The 17,275-nt window shown below is 37.7% G+C and overlaps 2 protein-coding genes across 2 annotated transcripts; both read right to left on the bottom strand.

Moving 5' to 3' along the window:
• Positions 1-277: 277 nt before the first annotated feature.
• LOC117371020 (inter-alpha-trypsin inhibitor heavy chain H3-like) lies at positions 278-10,290 on the bottom strand. The gene is made up of 20 exons (XM_055221889.1): positions 10,068-10,290; positions 8,936-8,959; positions 8,144-8,301; positions 7,382-7,486; positions 6,920-7,082; positions 6,733-6,843; positions 6,543-6,671; positions 5,587-5,703; positions 5,335-5,503; positions 5,079-5,204; positions 4,822-5,003; positions 4,568-4,747; positions 4,200-4,339; positions 3,976-4,127; positions 3,650-3,814; positions 2,947-3,060; positions 2,404-2,605; positions 2,144-2,319; positions 1,108-1,201; positions 278-1,038 (listed from the first exon to the last, which is right to left on the bottom strand). Exons 1-20 carry the CDS (start codon positions 10,260-10,262, stop codon positions 894-896), a joined length of 2,847 nt encoding a protein of 948 aa, XP_055077864.1. The 5' UTR covers positions 10,263-10,290; the 3' UTR covers positions 278-893.
• An 853-nt stretch (positions 10,291-11,143) lies between these two features.
• LOC129456159 (bridging integrator 2-like) lies at positions 11,144-16,341 on the bottom strand. The gene is given in 13 exon segments (XM_055221712.1): positions 11,144-11,431; positions 11,691-11,783; positions 12,076-12,679; positions 12,761-12,843; positions 12,918-12,993; positions 13,522-13,607; positions 13,675-13,782; positions 13,850-13,945; positions 14,053-14,147; positions 14,446-14,500; positions 15,351-15,431; positions 16,235-16,305; positions 16,308-16,341. Coding segments are annotated over 13 exon segments (1,578 nt in total). The 5' UTR covers positions 16,327-16,341; the 3' UTR covers positions 11,144-11,320.
• Between the last annotated feature and the right edge of the window lie 934 nt (positions 16,342-17,275).

The following is a 17,275-nucleotide window of genomic DNA, read 5'->3' as shown; positions in this document are numbered from 1 at the left end:
CATCACACCTGTGAAGACACGTGCTCTGTGAACTTGAAAGGCTTCATCATGGATCAATGGGCTGGTTTCAATCAGCTCAGGGTGAGGAGGAGGAGGAGGAGGAGGAGGAGGGCGGGTCAAAGCGGTTTCTACATCGTAAGGCTGCCCCCTGCTGGATATCATTGTTCCCGCACTAAATCTCACCATTTTCAGCCATTTACCAAACAAAAAATGCATGTCCATGATAATAAAACATGAAGTGATATAAGGATAGTCCACGAAACGTACATTTATGTTTTATAACTACTTTATTATGTTCAAAATACAAAAAATAGAGCTTAATGAAATTGCATTGTTTTAGAAAAAATACAACAAACTTAACATTCTTTTGTCCTTTTCATACACTGTAGTCTATAGTGCTCTGTGTAATATATATTTCATTCCTAAAGTTATATCTTCTCTTTAAAAGAAGAACAAGTTTCCTTTGGTACATAACCTACAGTAATAATATGCCTACCAGGGTTATAAGAACAACAGGAAATGCCGCTTGACACAACAAAGTCAAAAACCTGCCTTCAAAGTCCACACTCTGCTTCAGTTTTTATTAAGTTAAGTTTTTATAGATAGAGGATTGACTATAGACATGTTAGTGAAGTTGATCTTATTGGCAATGAGCTCCACTGAAACAACTGGGTCTCAATTTGATTTAAATGAACTGATTGCAGCAGATTAGCCCCATAACCCTCAGAATCCACTTTACAAAAAAATGTATTCAAGAATTATTTTTTTTGTTAGTACCAGCTTTTGATACAGAAGTTTTCGAGCAGCCTTCTGGAGAGGTGCTTAATGACGCCCAGACCAAAAATGATGATTGTACATTATTAATTCCACAAATTCTGTACAATATTCCCGATCTACTCCCAGGAATTCTCAAAGAGACCTGGCACAATGTAATCAGAGGCTGCTCCATCTATGAGCCCCGTGCCATTGTTCCCTACAAACCAGCACCCAATACTTTTTCCAGATATCACGTCCAGGCTGAAGTCCTTCTGCGAGTGTCTGCAAGTCACAAAAAACAACTATAAGCACAGTTAAATTAAAGGAGGTAGAAAAAAGTTCTACAATCACCTGGTGACGTTGAGTTCTCGTCCTTTCACAAACATGATGCTATCTGCTAGATCCGGGTTTGCCAGTTCAAAACTTACCCCATGATAAAACTGACCTGGATAGGAAAAAAGACCCATAACTCAGACTCAAGAAGCTTCATATAAAGTAACTCAACATCAAAAACAACATCAGCTACATTGACAGCAGCTGGTTTTGATTGGTTGACACAAATATATGCGTATAATTTAGAACCATGACATATTGTATTGTCTAAAACAGTAAGACACTATCATTTTCATACATTTACTTTCAAAAACGACAGGAAAAATTGAACTCAAAAGGTCCTGTCTTATGCAAAATTGACTTCTGTGAACTTTAATCCATGTTTATAATACTGTTACCTTTTCAAAAACATCACACGTTTCCATAATCCATTGTTAGACTGTCTACATTACCAAAGCTCAAAATGCTCTGTTCCACCTTGTGATGTCATTCTGTAGTAGTTTTAAAGTTAACAGCTATTTGGAGCCTAAATTGAGCTACTATTTACTGCAATACACTAGAATAACCATAGATGATTGCCGTTTCTAAATATATTTTTGTTTTACCTATTGTTCAGTTGAGTTTGCCAAAGAAAATCTACAATATCTGCTGCTGCACCAAGCAAAGATGTCGTGGATGAAGTTTAAAAACACAGTGAAGCACTTCCTCGATGACAGTATTTTTCAGTTTAAGAAGAAGAACGCAGCCTAAATATGCATGATTTGTGTGGTAAATATGTGTGAATGAAACAAAACACAACTCCAGGTATGTTTTTTGATGAGGAAATCATTAAACATTTGCTTAATATAGGCCCTTTAAAGAAAACAATGCACAACTTTCTGGTGGCAGCACTTCACCTGCATGGCATGAAAATATAAACAATATTTTGGTATAAAGCAACAGAATAACGCCAAAATATAGGCTTTTATTTTATTATTTTTGTCTAAAACGTGGGGCTTTAATTGACCTATTTAATTTTAATTTTGAGGTTTCTTGAGTGCATTTGATGTCTTACCCAGCAGACCATGAACTGAAGGCGACAGGTGATGACTGTCCAGGTTGTAGAAGCCCAAGTATTCCTGCTGGTCATGGCGTCTTTTCCAGATCTTTGTGTGTTTAATGACCATAAACTTGACTGCGTGCTTTATCGTCACCGTGAGGCTGCAATTTTTGGTCAGTTTGATTTCTAAACTGGAGAAACAACATCATTTTCACATTAGAACAGAAATGAAATTGATGTGAAAATACTGTATGTGTGAAGTTTGGGTTTCTCACTTGGGCCGTTTGACTCTGGTTGTATTGGACCAGAGTAGATGAACACGCTCCCCGTCTTGGGTCACGGCGATGCTCTGAGTGCTCACCTCAAGCTTTATCCCCAGTGAACTATGGGTAATGCCAAATCGACCAAAGTACGTTTTCATATTAGCTTCATCTCCAGCAACGTTTTTTCCTATGATCTCTCCATTGACAACGAATCCTGAAAATGACAAGTACATTACTACAAAGTGTAATATTTGTATAATGAGGTTGAAACCACAGACAAAGTAACAATTATGCAAACTAAAAAATGATAAACCAATAAAATAATTGTCTTAGGGTCCTGCAATTCATTTGACACTATAGATGATTCATATATAGGGAATACAGGAGTTTTTTGTAAGGCTTAATACTGAAAATTGTGTAATATTGTGAATTCCTGCCTCTTAAATACAAATCAACCCTGATAAATGAAATGCTGTCTGTCTGTAACCAACTTGAGGCCCATGTCGCTAGAATAGGATAAATGTCTGTGTATAAATAGTTGATCTGATTATTTACCTGATTTAGGATCCCTCACTAGGTTGAAAATCGTTCCTGGTTTATCGTTGATGTTAAAGCACAGAGCGTCATCTCGTTCAGGCAGCTCGATCATGAAGTGTGGGTCTCCATCCACTGCAGAACAACCGTAGCAAAATAAATATTATGCAGTGTCTTATGCAGTGCAGTGTCAATATACGTAAAGGGCCCATATTATGCTATTTTTTTAAAATCTATGTTATAATGTTGTTTCCCCATTTAAAAAAAAATGAACAAATTAATGAAAAATGTTTCATTCATAGATTTTTAACACACAAACCCTGCATATTTAGCTGAAAACACTCTGTTCCAACTTGTGATGTCATAAGGTAATACAGGAAGTGCTCCACGGTGTTTTTAAACTCCATACACCTTCACTACAATCATTTGGATAATTTCAGCCAATTCCTACCAAATAAAAGGTAAAAGATAGTGGTTAACTTGTTAAACTACTTCTACATTGCATCACAAGGTGGAACTGAGCGTTTTGACCTTTAGAGATGTAGACAGACTAATAATAAAGGGTTACTCCAAAATGTGTGAATGAAACAAAACACAAATCTGGGTATGTTTGTGATGAGGTAACATTATAACTTGACCTTTAAACTTGTTAAACCACACAATTCAAACAGTTTCCAAAACTATGCTGTAAGTAATACACAACTTTATACTCAAAATGTATTACCATCTACTCGTGAACTCCAGCTTCTGCCTCCACCTCCTCCACCTCCTCCACCTCCTCTACCTCCTCCGCTTCTGCCTTTGAGAGCAGGATAGGCAGGAATGGTGCCTACATTTGGGGTTTGTGCACCAGTCGCACCACGGGCCCTTTCAGCTTTTTGTCTCTGATCTTTAAAACAATCAAAAGACAAGATTTCAGCTTAATTAATTATTTGGTATTTAACTTATCATAGCAAATCATCTATGCTTTAGTTTTGTGCATAATCAGTTTAGTTTTATTACATGAACATAAGGAGGCAATCCGATACATACAATGCTATAGTAGAATACCTTCAGTCAGTTTATCTGCCACGAGTTTGTCATTTCCATCTTCAGTTTCGGGTTTGGTGACGAGCATCGAGGTGAGAGGAGTGACAAAGCTGTATTTCAGAGACATGTCCAGGGCCTTTGCCTTATTCTTCTCCTTCTCATCGCCGATGTCACTAGCAGCAAAACATTTCAAAAAGAATGTATATGCATAAGGGTTTTAGTATAAATTAAGATTTTAAAGAAACCTCTTTTCCAAAAGCTGTTGGATGGTGAGATAGGCCCAGAGGCGCTCAGTGAAGTTCCCAAAGATGTATTCCTCATTTGGGTAGATGACGTTCCAATCCTCAACATTAGCCTGACCTTGGACCTGAAAGTCAATATTGGGCTGAAAAAAGAAAAAAAAAAATCAGAAACATAATTAAAATAAAATGTGCATTTGTGATCTAGAAATATATTTGATAGCAATAATGAACTCGTCCTGACATCAAATAATACAACTTTATTTTTCGCGGTGATTACAATCAAATCTTTAAACAGATGTTAAACGTATGCAGCCTTATGCTACATTTGATTTTTAAATTGTTTAAACTTAAAAAAAAAATAAATGTCTTACCCCCTGGGCAAACACCTCCACCAACAAATTATCGATACTGTCGTCAGGTAGTTTTCCAGCCACTACAATCTCGGAACCGGCAAACAAGTGTCGGAAGTCATTTTGAGTCATTACTGCATTGTCAGAATATCTCAGGCCCACGTTTAACAGCAGTGGCTTGGAAATCTCTTCATAAAAACCCTGAAACACATTTAAAATTTACTTGTACAGAACTTGTTTATTTTTAATTTGCGCTGTGTCTCTGTGTAGAGTACCTGAACTTGAAGAACGGCATCTGAGCCCTCAAAGATCCTTCGTGCCACTCCTAAATTCTCCCTTGCCATTACATCCAGGAAAGAGTAATCCACGTCATTCCCAAAACCAAGACAAAATAATGACATGTTCCCAGCGATGGCAGCCTGAATATTTTTCTGAATCACAGGGATGCTCCTCACTCCTAGTTAAAAACACATAACCCAAAACATTATGCAAATTTCATACACAGATTATAAAATGTCACATACAAACTCACCATGGCTTGGATTTCCATCAGTGAGTAAAATGATCATATCGGTACTTCTCTCTGGTACAGCGTTGTTCTTATGGCTTTCCTTCAACATCGTCACAGCCTCCTGCAGAGCGCTATGAATGTCGGTGGCTAAAGAGTAGAGACATTGGACTGAAATACTATGTTTTTGGCAGCTATAATAAAAAATCAAGGCTACAGTGCTGTCTATCTTATCCAAAAAGAACATGTTTTTAGATTCGAGCTTAGAGATTTCACTTACAGCCGTCTTTCGATATGCTTCTTACAAAACTTTGGGCATCAGTGATATTCTTCTCTGTTGCTTTGGTAAGATATTTTTTCCATTTTTCAATTCTATGATCAAATATTATCAAAGCAAAGTGGTCTTCTTGGTGGAGGTCACTCAAAATGGCCGAGAGTGCTTGCCTGGTCTGATACAATAAACAAAATACAGTATTTATTTATTTTTTATAAAGAGAGATTACATTTGTTTACACAGAATTAACAATTTTACCTGCATCATCTTTAATCCACCCATTGACCCGCTTCTGTCAATGACAAACACCACATTGACCGGGACTCTGGGGAGGTCAGGAGGGGCAAAAAAATGCACAAAATATCCATTGACAATCTGTAAAGAAGCCAACATTAAACATAAACACTATTATTCTGATAATTTTGTATTATTTAAAGGTGCACTTCCTTGTCTCAATGGAGATGTTGTTGCTTTGTCTGAAATGTTTCACAGTATGGCATTAAACGTATCTATATCCATAAAGACAAGCAGGTGACACCATCAGGCTAAGTTACAGAGCAGATCTATGGAGAGGTTTTTCAAGGTATTTGTTGGCTATACAAACAGCTGTAATTGGGGGGAAAATGCAAGATTAAGCAGTTTAATGCCATATAGGGAAACATTACCATGGAAACAAGCAAGTCTCCACCAGGGAAGTTAAATAGCACTTCCTTAAATACCATTATAGAAAAAATGTAAGGCTGCCGAAAGTGTGTTGTACATCCGTTGTAGTATATAGTGTATATTTCAAAAGAATCATGAACGGTTGTCAATAGAAGTAGTTTCTTTTCTACAATAATGTAAAAATATAGCATGGAAAATACAAGAATGAACATTATGAATAGTAGTGTTTTGCCTAAATGTTTTGTTAAAAATGGATAGAAGAGTAACACCAATTTAATGAACTAATGCAGTTTAAGATTCTTGCTCAAGGACACAACAGTACATACTGGTGAGAGCTGGGATCAAACCCTCTTAAACGTGAAAAGTGTTATTTTAGAACAATTTGTATAGCACATAATATGTTTCTACTGTATGGATTTACAGGTAATTAAAAAGTGCACAATTAATTACATAAAAAAAACATAAAATGAACACTAATAACCAAGAAATCAAACAATAGTAGCTGCATCAATATCACATGCTGACAATAATGTGCAATAACCATGTCTTACCTGAACGTCCCCCAAAACCTTTTCTCGTTTAACGTCATATTTGATAATGAAATCTCCATCAATTATCGATCCCTCACATTCTGGACAACCCCTTTGCTGTTCCATTGTTGGCGAGAAAGAAATATGTGCCTGCAAAAATAAATCATCCTTAGATTTATGCTTGGCTAACTGAACGGTTTACTGACATTACCTTTTTGTCAGTGACAGTTTTCTCCACCAGAAGGAGCAGGTCATTGGACAGGAAGGTTGATTCTGTCTCAACAAAAGTAAGGCCCTGTGGCTCAAAGATGTTTGCCACGATCTGTGCCAGCATGAAACACAACAGCTTAATGAAGAATGTCGTTTCAATATTTATGAAAAAGCCTGAATCACTTCACCTTAAACTCCTGGACGACTTGCTTTGGTTTTACCCGTGCCAGGATCTCATATTTGCCGAGTTTTCTTTGGAGAAGTTCCTCATAGGTTAATGTAAACACAACATAACTGGAAGCTGCAATGTTGACAGATACTGCAAATTTCTCCATGTTTCTCCCAGATGCCCTGCGAAAGGTTCAAAAGCGTTATTGCGATGGTGCACTGCAAGAGATCAAGAACAAATCATGCAAATGGGATAAACTTCAAAGAAAAGTAAAACTAGATACACTGGTGACACAATCGTAATTCAATAATCTGGTAACAAACTTTTATACACACTCATGCACCAGTTTTTAGTGTTTTATAAGGACTTGTATACTTGTTTTTTGTTTGTTTTTCTGCTTGTATTGTATTTTAAACAGTGCTCTCATTGGTTCCCACTGTATAAATAAAGATAAAGAAAGACATCCAGTATAAACACTTACTTGACTAAGCCAGCAGTCTGTCCGGAAGAGACAGCTTTATCGTACTGTTTCTTGGCTTTTTCCTTCTCTTTCACTTCTCCTACATACACTTGACCATCTATTTCCCTGTGGAGTCAAATATCAAAGTAAAAACAAAATACAGGTTGCACACAGACATGACATGTATACTGTGGAACATGTCAGAACAGATCTGAAGTGTATGGGCGAATTTTACTGTTCAAGTCAGATTGCAGAAGTATTGACCTGGTTTATGGTTAATATCTTTGTAATTACTGGGTCTATGCACATGAAACAAAAACTGGCACAAAGTTCAATATCTTCTCTGTCACTGTAAATAAGTAAAAGTGAATTAAATTGTTCACAAGATCTTCTGAAAGTGGGACCAGCATTATTCAACTCTAAAGGCGTAATTGTTGTGATTTGAAAGGATTTAAAGCCATGACCCAGTCCCTAACCAGTACAAGTTCTTTCAGAAACAGTGTATCTCCCTTAGAGTTTATACAGAAACCTACCCTGCAAGATTATGACATTATTACATTCAACAGCGTGACCGCACTTCATTTAATAATCTGGTATATACCGTAATCTGATTAACATGGAATGAGAAATGTGTACAGTATTTTTCCTCACAGTAAGTTCAGTTATAGCCTAAACTTTTAATTTTAAGTTAAATACATACATATAAAAACTAAATATATAGAGACATGGTTTGAATTGTCCTTTACATTGTATCCTAACTAGAGCAACAGGGGCAAAACTGACATGCTGAAGTTGGTGATGAACGCAGTCTTGGGGAGCTCCACCTCAAAGAAGATTTCCTGTGAGCTGTTGGCCTTGTTCAGGGCCTTGGACGTCATGACGGTGTGAGCGAAACGTGAGGTGACCGTGCAGTCCACCGTCACGCTGTACACCTCCACTTTCTGGAGAAAAGATAAAAAATACATTTAAAAAAAACCACACAAAATATAGTGATGCGTTAAAGCACTATGCAACTTTTTCGGTGGATGACTCACTAACTGCTTGTTTCTTTAGTCATACTACTTCTTTGCCTGGTATTGTCTACATTATAGACAACATTAAACTTATTTAACTCCATGGAAAAAAGCAAGAGACTCTGGGTCAAGTTACAGGTCAGATCAGTTTTTCTAGCTATTTTGAATCAACATTAATACTCAAAATTCAATAAATGCAAGATGAACATGTTTAATGCAATACTGTGAAACATCCCAGGCAAAGCAAAAACATCGCCATGGAGTCAATCAGGTGACAGACTCCTCACCAGAAAAGTTACATAGTGCACCTTTAATCCAGATACAAGTATTCAGATAGAAAGCACTGTAACATTAGTTGTAGTCAGTTAGGAAATGAAGAACAGCAGATGCCAAGCGCCATGTGGAAGCAATAGAATAAAGTTTGGAAGAGGCTAAACACAAACAATCAGCCACTGTGACTCAAAAACTAGCCCAGAATTCTCATGTACACAATTGTCATGAAGTTTTGTTTTGTATTTTGTTTTTGTTTTTTGTATTCAGTAGTAGTTTAGTAGTTTCTTACACCCATAGATCCAGAGCTTCTGTCCTGTAAAAAATAAAAAATACATGTGTCACTTTTTTTTATATTCATAGGAAATTGTAGAAACCATCAGGCAATGCAAATCACGCTGATAAATCTCAGTCTTAGTTTGGTGGTAAATGGAACTTTTGTAGCGTTCTGATCTAAAGAAACACACTGAATTTCTTCTGGTTCTTTATTTTCTGAACACAAGGCTGTCGGCTGTAACCCACGCCAAAACAAGAGCTAAAACAACAGCAGTCTCAACTCAATAGAGCCAGTCTCCAAAACAGACCAGGACATGACCAATAGAACCTTCAAATCAACTTGTCGGCATTGTGCCAGGTGTCACTTACAAAAGCAGTTTTATGAACATTAACAACAACATAAACAGTAACAAGAACAACAAAAGGTGTCAACTCTGATCTAAACACAAAATATCAGATCATTACATTATAATGAGCAGCCTTATGTAAATATGAAAACTTAAAAGTGTTATTCTTGTCGGGACAAAAGAAAAATCAAATATGAGTTCTGTGACATTAGATTGATTTGTGTAGAAGTTTGTGATTCAGCAGTGATTCACTACCTAGGATCACAGCGAGTCACTAGCGCTTCTTAGTCCAAAGTAGACTGCTGAATTTTATATTGATTACTGATCTATAAAATATGTATTATTTATAAGTAGTACTTTATCGTGCAGCCTAGGAGAAGGATGAGGGGTTGGAAAAAAAAAAAAGAAAAGCAATAAGGGACACTGACATTAAAAACAAAAATAAATAAATAAATAAAAAATGTTAAGCACCACTGCCTCAGTCACTTCTCTCCCTTTGAGATTCTGGATGGCAGACACTGGGGCAAAGGCTTACATAGCTATGGAGAATTTGCAGATGTACTTTTACCCATCATAAATGATTTGGAAGGTGTTCATAACTGTACTGCTAAGTGCCCATATCTTTACAAGCTTAAATGTAAAGGATAACATTTCATGGTGCATATTTTACATGATCCCAGGTCCCAATTGTTCATCACTCTATAGGTTCAAGGAAACAAAAAAGTGCATACAACCAGTTTCTAAACATACATGTGATACCACATGTGATTCAAAGTTTCGCATTAAGCTCTTGTGTCGTACCTGATCTGGAACATCTCTTTTGGAGACAACCACAGCTCCGTGGAGCCGAGCTGGGAGCCAGAGGCTGAGACAGATGAGCCATAACTGTGCCACTATCCACATCGCATCCACTGAAAACAACTGCCCCAACAGCCTCGTGTGGCGTGGGATAAAACGCGAAGGGAATTTAAAGCATGTGGGTCCCAAATCGTGCATAAACTCCACCCCAGCTGCTACTCGAGTCTGATACAACGCCCCCTTGTCCTGCGCACCCACGCGTGAGAAAAAACGCCTGTTCCAGTAAATCTCGTGCGTAAATACGTGCATACGACCAGTGAGGACGTGTCCAAAAAGAGAGGGACAAACGTGCAAAAACACAATTAACCCAAACTAACTAGGCCTTGGGAGGCAGTTTCATGTGATTCATGAAATGATAAAGTTTGTTGAAAGCCTGGACAAAATGACACTAAGCAATAATAATGCACTGGATTTAGACAGCGCCTTTCAAGACACTCAAAACGATTTACAGTGCATCATTTATTCACTCCGCCCTTTTCCCCAGCTGCCCTGGGGTAGACTGGCAAAATCAAGGCTGCCAAAAATCAAGGCTGCCAATCTGGGCCCTCCCACAATCACCAAGGCTCACGCACTTTCATACTAGGCAAAGTCAAGGTGGGTGAAGTTTTTTGAAGTGGAGTGATGCCCAACAAGTTCCCACTAGAGCCACTGCTCCCTAATTATGGCACCTGATATTCACAGTGGTCTCTCAACCAAGCACTAACCAGGCCCAGGGCCTCGTTTAGCTTCAGAGACCAGACAAGACTGGGCACTGCCAAAAAGGCATGGCCACAAAAGAAGGCAGAAAGGTCTAGCAGTGCAATTCAGCACTTTTGCTTTATGACATAAGAGTTTTAAGTAATAGATTGTGTCATATAGCCATCTAACATACACAATAAATAAATGAAATCTCAAATTCACCAATAATGCACATAACCTACCATTGGCTACATGGTGCTGGTGCAGAACAAATGCAGGAACCACACTTATGCAACACAATAACAAAAAAATAAAAATCATACAACTTTATTATAGGTGCATATATAGGTTTATAAAAACAGTTTCACAGTATTTCATATAAATTGATCTTTGACATTTGTTCAACAAGCTTTAAATTTAAAAAATGACATCTGCCCAGTCCAGTTTTCCTAATACCATTCACTCTTGCTCTTGTCTATGCGTTTCTGAAGAACAGAAAACAGACTGTACAGGCTGTACTATTCAGGCTGTACAGGCCTTAGGAGTTTCTCGGAGACGAGCCCTGCGTGACTCTGTACATCTCTGTGCTGAAGCCATCTCTCCTCCTGGATTCCCCTCAGCAGGCCGTCCTGTAAAATGTGCAAATATCAATGTAAAGGACATTTGTTTTTCTGTATTATAACAAACTCACGAAATATATTAATATTTTATATTTAATAATAGTCAATAATACAAATATTATTGGTAGTGATGGTAGAGGAAATGCAGGGGAAATTGTAGCATTCACCGTTTAGTTGTTGTAATAGTATTAGCACCATATGTAAGGTATGTGTATAAAGTGACACTGTTCAAAGTTTAGAAAAAAAAATTCTACAATAAAAAACAAACCTCTTGAGAGCCAGACAGCACTAGAATCACATCTCCCTCATCAAACTGGAGATGGCCGTCTTCACTCGCTGCATGGCTCTCTAGCGCCACTGCCTGGTTACAAGAATTTATTAGGATTATGAGCACCTTTTCTCAGTCTATGAAAACTTAAAGGGTTATCAAGAACTAAGTAAATCTATACCACAACATTTTAGAATTCAGAAAAAGAATATGTCCACATTTTTATCTGGACCATTAGTGAAGCAGTGATGCATGTAAGAGAGCCATGCAAAACAATACTCTGCTGTGTAGTCAAGCACAGTTATAAGCTTAAAATTATTTCATACTTTAATGAGAGGAATATCTGTGCCATTCATGTTCATTTGCCATAAAAATAAACAGTTACCTTGTATAAAAAATCTGGTGGATTTGGGGGGTCTTCTTGGTCAAGCTGCTCCTGTGTTTCAGGCTTTGGTGGGGGTCTCTCTGCCCTACGAAAGGACAGGCGTGGAGCTGGAACTGGTGGTGGTTTGGCTTTGGGCTGCTCCACTGGCACATCGCAAACATTGTCCTGTGAGAGACTCTGTGGATCATCACCATCTGTAGACTCAGTGGCTACCTCTTGACTCACTTCCGTATTTGTCGGTGCTTCTTCCTCTGTGTCCTGTGATTGATTGGTGGGTAGTTCTGATTCTGCACCTGCTTGTACTTCTGTTATAGAGTGATTCCCGCTGCTGCTGTCACTGTTCTCATGATCGCACACGGACCGTCTTTGAGGCGTGTTGCTGCCACTGGAGCTGAGGTCTGAGTCTGAGGAGTGCACGTCTTTAGATGAAGAACCACTGTCTTCTCCCTGTTCTTCTGTGACATTTTGAGACTGCTGGCTCGACGTGGAAGATGTGTCAGCGCCGTTGGAGTGGATGGACACGTGGTCAGCTGGGAAGGCAGTGTTACATGGAATGGGATTGGATATAACCAGTGATCTTTTCTTCTTTGACTTGCTTGTTGCGCTGAGATAACAAGAGACGTCAGCATGACTATATGATGATATTTAGTTAACAATAAACCTCAGTAGACTTCATCTGACTTACGTGTCCAGACCCTTCACAATAAAGGCTTTGCCTGAATGCTGGGTCTCAAGTTTTTTCATAACGTTGTACAAGTCACGGTTTAGCTGCAAATAAAAAATGTAAAAAAATTGTTCATTACGCAACATTTGCGATTAAAATCATGCGTGTTGTCTCTTACCACACTCGTTTCTTTGTAGAAGACGTCTCTGAGGTTGGATATGTTTTGGAAGACGGTCACATAGCAGCCAATCCGACTGCAGAGATAAACATAGAGTTTAGGTTTTTTTTGGCAGGATTGGAAAACATGATTTGTTGGCATGTGTTTTTTTTTTTAGGATCTCAAAAGAACACCTCCCAATCTTCTCCAATATCTTTTATTTGTATTTTATTATTTATATTTATGCAATCATCACAGTTTGCTCTGTACAGTAGTGTTTTAAAATAGTGTTTTTTTTTTAACTCGGGGTGGGCAATATTGACCAAAATTAATTTCAAGGTTGCCATTAGATTGAGGTTTAGGTATCAGTATCAGTATCAAATGTGAAAGAACTCTAAAACTACTATTACACAAATGGACAGAAATATTACTTAATACCGTCGTTTGAAGGAATACGTGTGAATAATTTTTATTTTTATGCAACACTTTTTGAAGCATTTTGCAGCACATCCAAACTTTGCAGCAAAGTTTGTGTATCTTCAAAACATCATTCATAACATTATGAATTGTTTCATTTTTTTCCCACCTCTAATTGAAACATTTTGATAACAGATTATAGCTATACCTCTGATAGAGTTCTGGCAGTTCTTCTCTCAGCTCGTTATTAATCTCCTCAAAGACACTCTGGGTTTTATTGAACTCTTCTTCTGCCTAAAATACAATGAGTCTTAAAGTCACTGTATCATATTTATTATTTTGGGAAATTGTGCACTACTACCTTAGTTATTTTGGCATCATCCTTCTTCTTGGCACTTTGAAGAGCCTCCAAATGATGTCGAGCAGAATCATAGTCTACTAATTTACGACCGCGTTTGGCAACCCTTTCCTTAAAGTAAAATTATCATTTAATAATATAACATTTGTATGGAAAAGAAGATTAAGAATAAAGTTACCTTAACCTCTGGAAACTGACTTGTGTAGTTCTCCATTGTGCGGACAAGTTGGTCATTTATTTTCTCCTCAAAATCATTCCACAGTAAGTCTTCGCTCTAAAAAATAGTGCCATTATTTATAGTTCATGCCAATAAATCAATAAATATGTTTTTCCAATATCTATCAAAAGCTATGGTGTAGTACACAATCATTTTATACATACATCAGTAATGACAGCAAGGTCTTCCAATCCATCCCAGTCTGACTCATAGACATCTCTTAATGTCTGGGATAGTTTCTTTGATGTTTCATGTACAGCTAGAAAAATGAGCAGGATATTGTTGAAAGTTAAATTATGACGATGGTGAATACCACACAGAGCTCGCTGTAGAGGCATTGTTTTGGGGAGGAGCTGTGCTACAGCTGCTACGCCCAAACCCAAATGTCAAACTAACACTGGCTTTCTGAAAGGGCAGCAGCTGACAACAGACGGTGCAGGAGTGTATTTTCAAGTAATTAAAAGTCAAATTGCTTGGTCAGCTGTTTTAAATTAGGGTTGTCTACAGTGCCACTTACTCCACAGTTTAATGTTGTAATTTTAAAAGGTCATACTAACCTTTCACAGCTGCGTAATAGGCCTTAACATCTTTGAACAATCTCACTCCATCCGTCTGAAAACAAGATAAATGGAATTAGGTTTATGTCATACACAAAAATGTACGGACGGCATAATCAACCAAATTTAAAAGCTTAAATTAGTAATGGGTTTTAGTCAAATTATACAATATTAGGCAATGTGATGTGGTCGTGGCAGTGAAGTGAAAGTGTTTTGTTTTGTTTTTTTTCTGCTTGTCAGCAAGGGCATTTCCTTCCCGTTTTTTGACTTTTGTGTCTAATATAGTATGCTTGTGTCTGGTTTAACAGATAAAAATATCAGCCCTAATTATGCGTGGTATAACCCCATTAGTTGTCATTAGTATGCAAAATAAAGCACACTTGTGCATATTTTGTTTGATAAATGTTACAAGGCTGGATCTGTATCACGTATTTCCTGTTTTCAAGGCCAAGCTGATTGTCTGAACTTGTGTGCTGGCTTCATGACATAAACTAAGCAGGGAAACAAAGCCCTGTGTGTGCACACATTTGCACACTTGATGATGTAGACTGAAATCATGGGACACTTGGCACATATTCTTACACTTAACACATATTTTGCATTTCCTTACACGCACTAGCCAAGGCATAAGCCCAAATATATGTTTATTATTTTCACATTTTAGGCCCAGAGTGTGTTAGGTAGTAAACACCCCATATAGATTTTGGATTTGCAAGATATGCAAACAAAAAGAGGAAAATTCTCCAACAAAATGTAAAATGCATCTTGATCTACATTAGCTCACACTAAAAATTTTGAAAGAATCATCATTTGTTGCTTTGTTCTACAGTTTGTACTCAGCCTTTGCCCTTCTCAAAGTTGCACTGAAGTGTGTAAGGAGGAGGTGTGTGTGGTGTAGACCGCACCTGCTGCTTGTTGAGGTTCTGGGAGCATAACTCAAAATGTTCATCCTTAGTCTCCATTGTTTTACCCAATTTCTGAAGAACCTGTAGAAGATAAAACAGCTTTACTTAGACCAAGTCTGGTTAATGTTACTCTATTTCTAAGCTCTTTTAAGGCACCTGGTGTTGTCTTATCTGCAAAACAAATAGATTGAAAAATATGCTCTAACTTATGGAACTCTTCCACCTGCTCACCATAGAGTCATGTGTAAAAATATAGATGTTGAATGTGAGTCACTACATATTTTGTAGTGCTGAGTGTATGAGTGAATTGAACATAAACCGCATGTTTCATCGATAAGGATGTTTTAAGGTTCACTGAATGCAGATATTTTGATGCCACCAACCTAAAAATACTGTATTTCACAAAATTAACAGACAGTAGTTTACAACATTTTCCACAGTGACTTGTATATATACGTCCATCCAGAGAGTTTTCAGGTGGTGCAAAAACAACACGCAACCACAAAATGACTGAGAAGGTTTAAGGTTTGAGAGGGGAAGTGCACAGACAGGAAGTGGCAGCTTTGTTCACATACAGCTGTACAGTAAAACGCTGCATATTGCAAAGAAACTAAAGTCTGTTTTATCATTGAATGTACTAAAATACGTGCATTAAAGTCAATATCTGAGCCACTAGGGTGTATAATTAGTGATATATAGCCAATCAATACTGCTGAATAATAAGTATGGTTATCCTCTACTCTAACAGGGATCCCCGTTGACTGTTGAAGAAAACGTAAAGCAGACCTATTTTTGCCAGATCGCTTGAATAGAGGTTTGATGACTAAAGTAAAACCTTGTGATTTCAATCATTTCAACATTCTACGCATGAAACAGTGGCTTACCTTCTCTTGAGCTCTGTTTAGGGATTTCTGGACCCGTCTCGCAAGAAATCCTGCCCCAGCCTGGAGATTGGACCCATTTTATTGTCAGCCATTGTAACTTTTCTGTTTGGCTCTGTCTGCACACGCACACACCGCCTGCTTCCCCTGCTTCCTCTTCTTGAGAAACTGCTTGACTAGTGGCTTCACAGATCTGCGGCTGCGACCTCAGTTAGATTTAGGTCTAAACTTGAAGGAGGAGATGGAGGTGGAGCAACCAGACTGGGATCGAGTCAGCTGCTTAGTAAATCCGCATGGTTTTCGTAATGGGGCTGCTCTTGTTCAAACTGTAGATGGAATTAATGCCCCTGGCCTCTCCTAAGCTGACACAATACTGTTGCAACACCCCTAACCTGCTGACTGTCACCTACGGGGCTTGCCTTCACCCGAAAACACACTCACCTGAAAATTATGGGTGTAGATTGCAAGACTGTGACGAGCGACTGATTCAGCAGCAGTGACATCATTGAGAGAAAGCAGATGCTGATGGGAAAAAGCTACATGCTAGACTTTTGTGAATGAAATGCAAACTGTAAATTAATACAGTTTTAAGGTGTACAGCTCAGGAGCTTGATTAAATATAGTTTCCATTTAAAATAAGATGATGCAGTGCACGTTACAATGATTTAAGATGAGGTGCTCTAGATTCAGTTTAGTTTATCTCAGTCGTTTTATCTACACATCTATCTCATGACTTATATATATATATATATATATATATATATATATATATATATATATATATATAATAAAAAATAATAATAAAAAAAGAAGAAAAAAACCCAAATAACATAGCGTTAGTTTGTATCATGGGTGGTTTGTGAGACTTTGAATCTGTCCAAAGTGCCATAGTTTATATAGGACTAACTGACCTTTCAGTCTTTCTCCAGCAGATGACGCTCACAGACTGATGTCTTTTCTCTCTGTTGATATGAAACTGTAGTAGAAAGAAAAGAAAGTAATTTAAATTACTTTTTAAAACATCTTACTATTGTAATAATAATA

The sequence above is a fragment of the Periophthalmus magnuspinnatus genome, chromosome 5 (assembly GCF_009829125.3).
Source record: "Periophthalmus magnuspinnatus isolate fPerMag1 chromosome 5, fPerMag1.2.pri, whole genome shotgun sequence".
Taxonomy (NCBI): Eukaryota; Metazoa; Chordata; class Actinopteri; order Gobiiformes; family Gobiidae; genus Periophthalmus; species Periophthalmus magnuspinnatus.
The sequence above is the reverse complement of the archived record's forward strand: the minus strand, read 5'-3'. Positions and strand labels throughout refer to the sequence as shown.

Coding starts and splice junctions, on each gene's coding strand:
- LOC117371020 (XM_055221889.1), bottom strand. CDS start 10,262: ATGCACGATTTGGGACCCACATGCTTTAAATTCCCTTCGCGTTTTATC. Junction 8,960..10,067: donor AAAGAGATGTTCCAGATCAG/GTACGACACAAG, acceptor TATTTTTTACAG/GACAGAAGCTCTGGATCTAT. Junction 5,504..5,586: donor GTGGATTAAAGATGATGCAG/GTAAAATTGTTA, acceptor TTATTGTATCAG/ACCAGGCAAGCACTCTCGGC.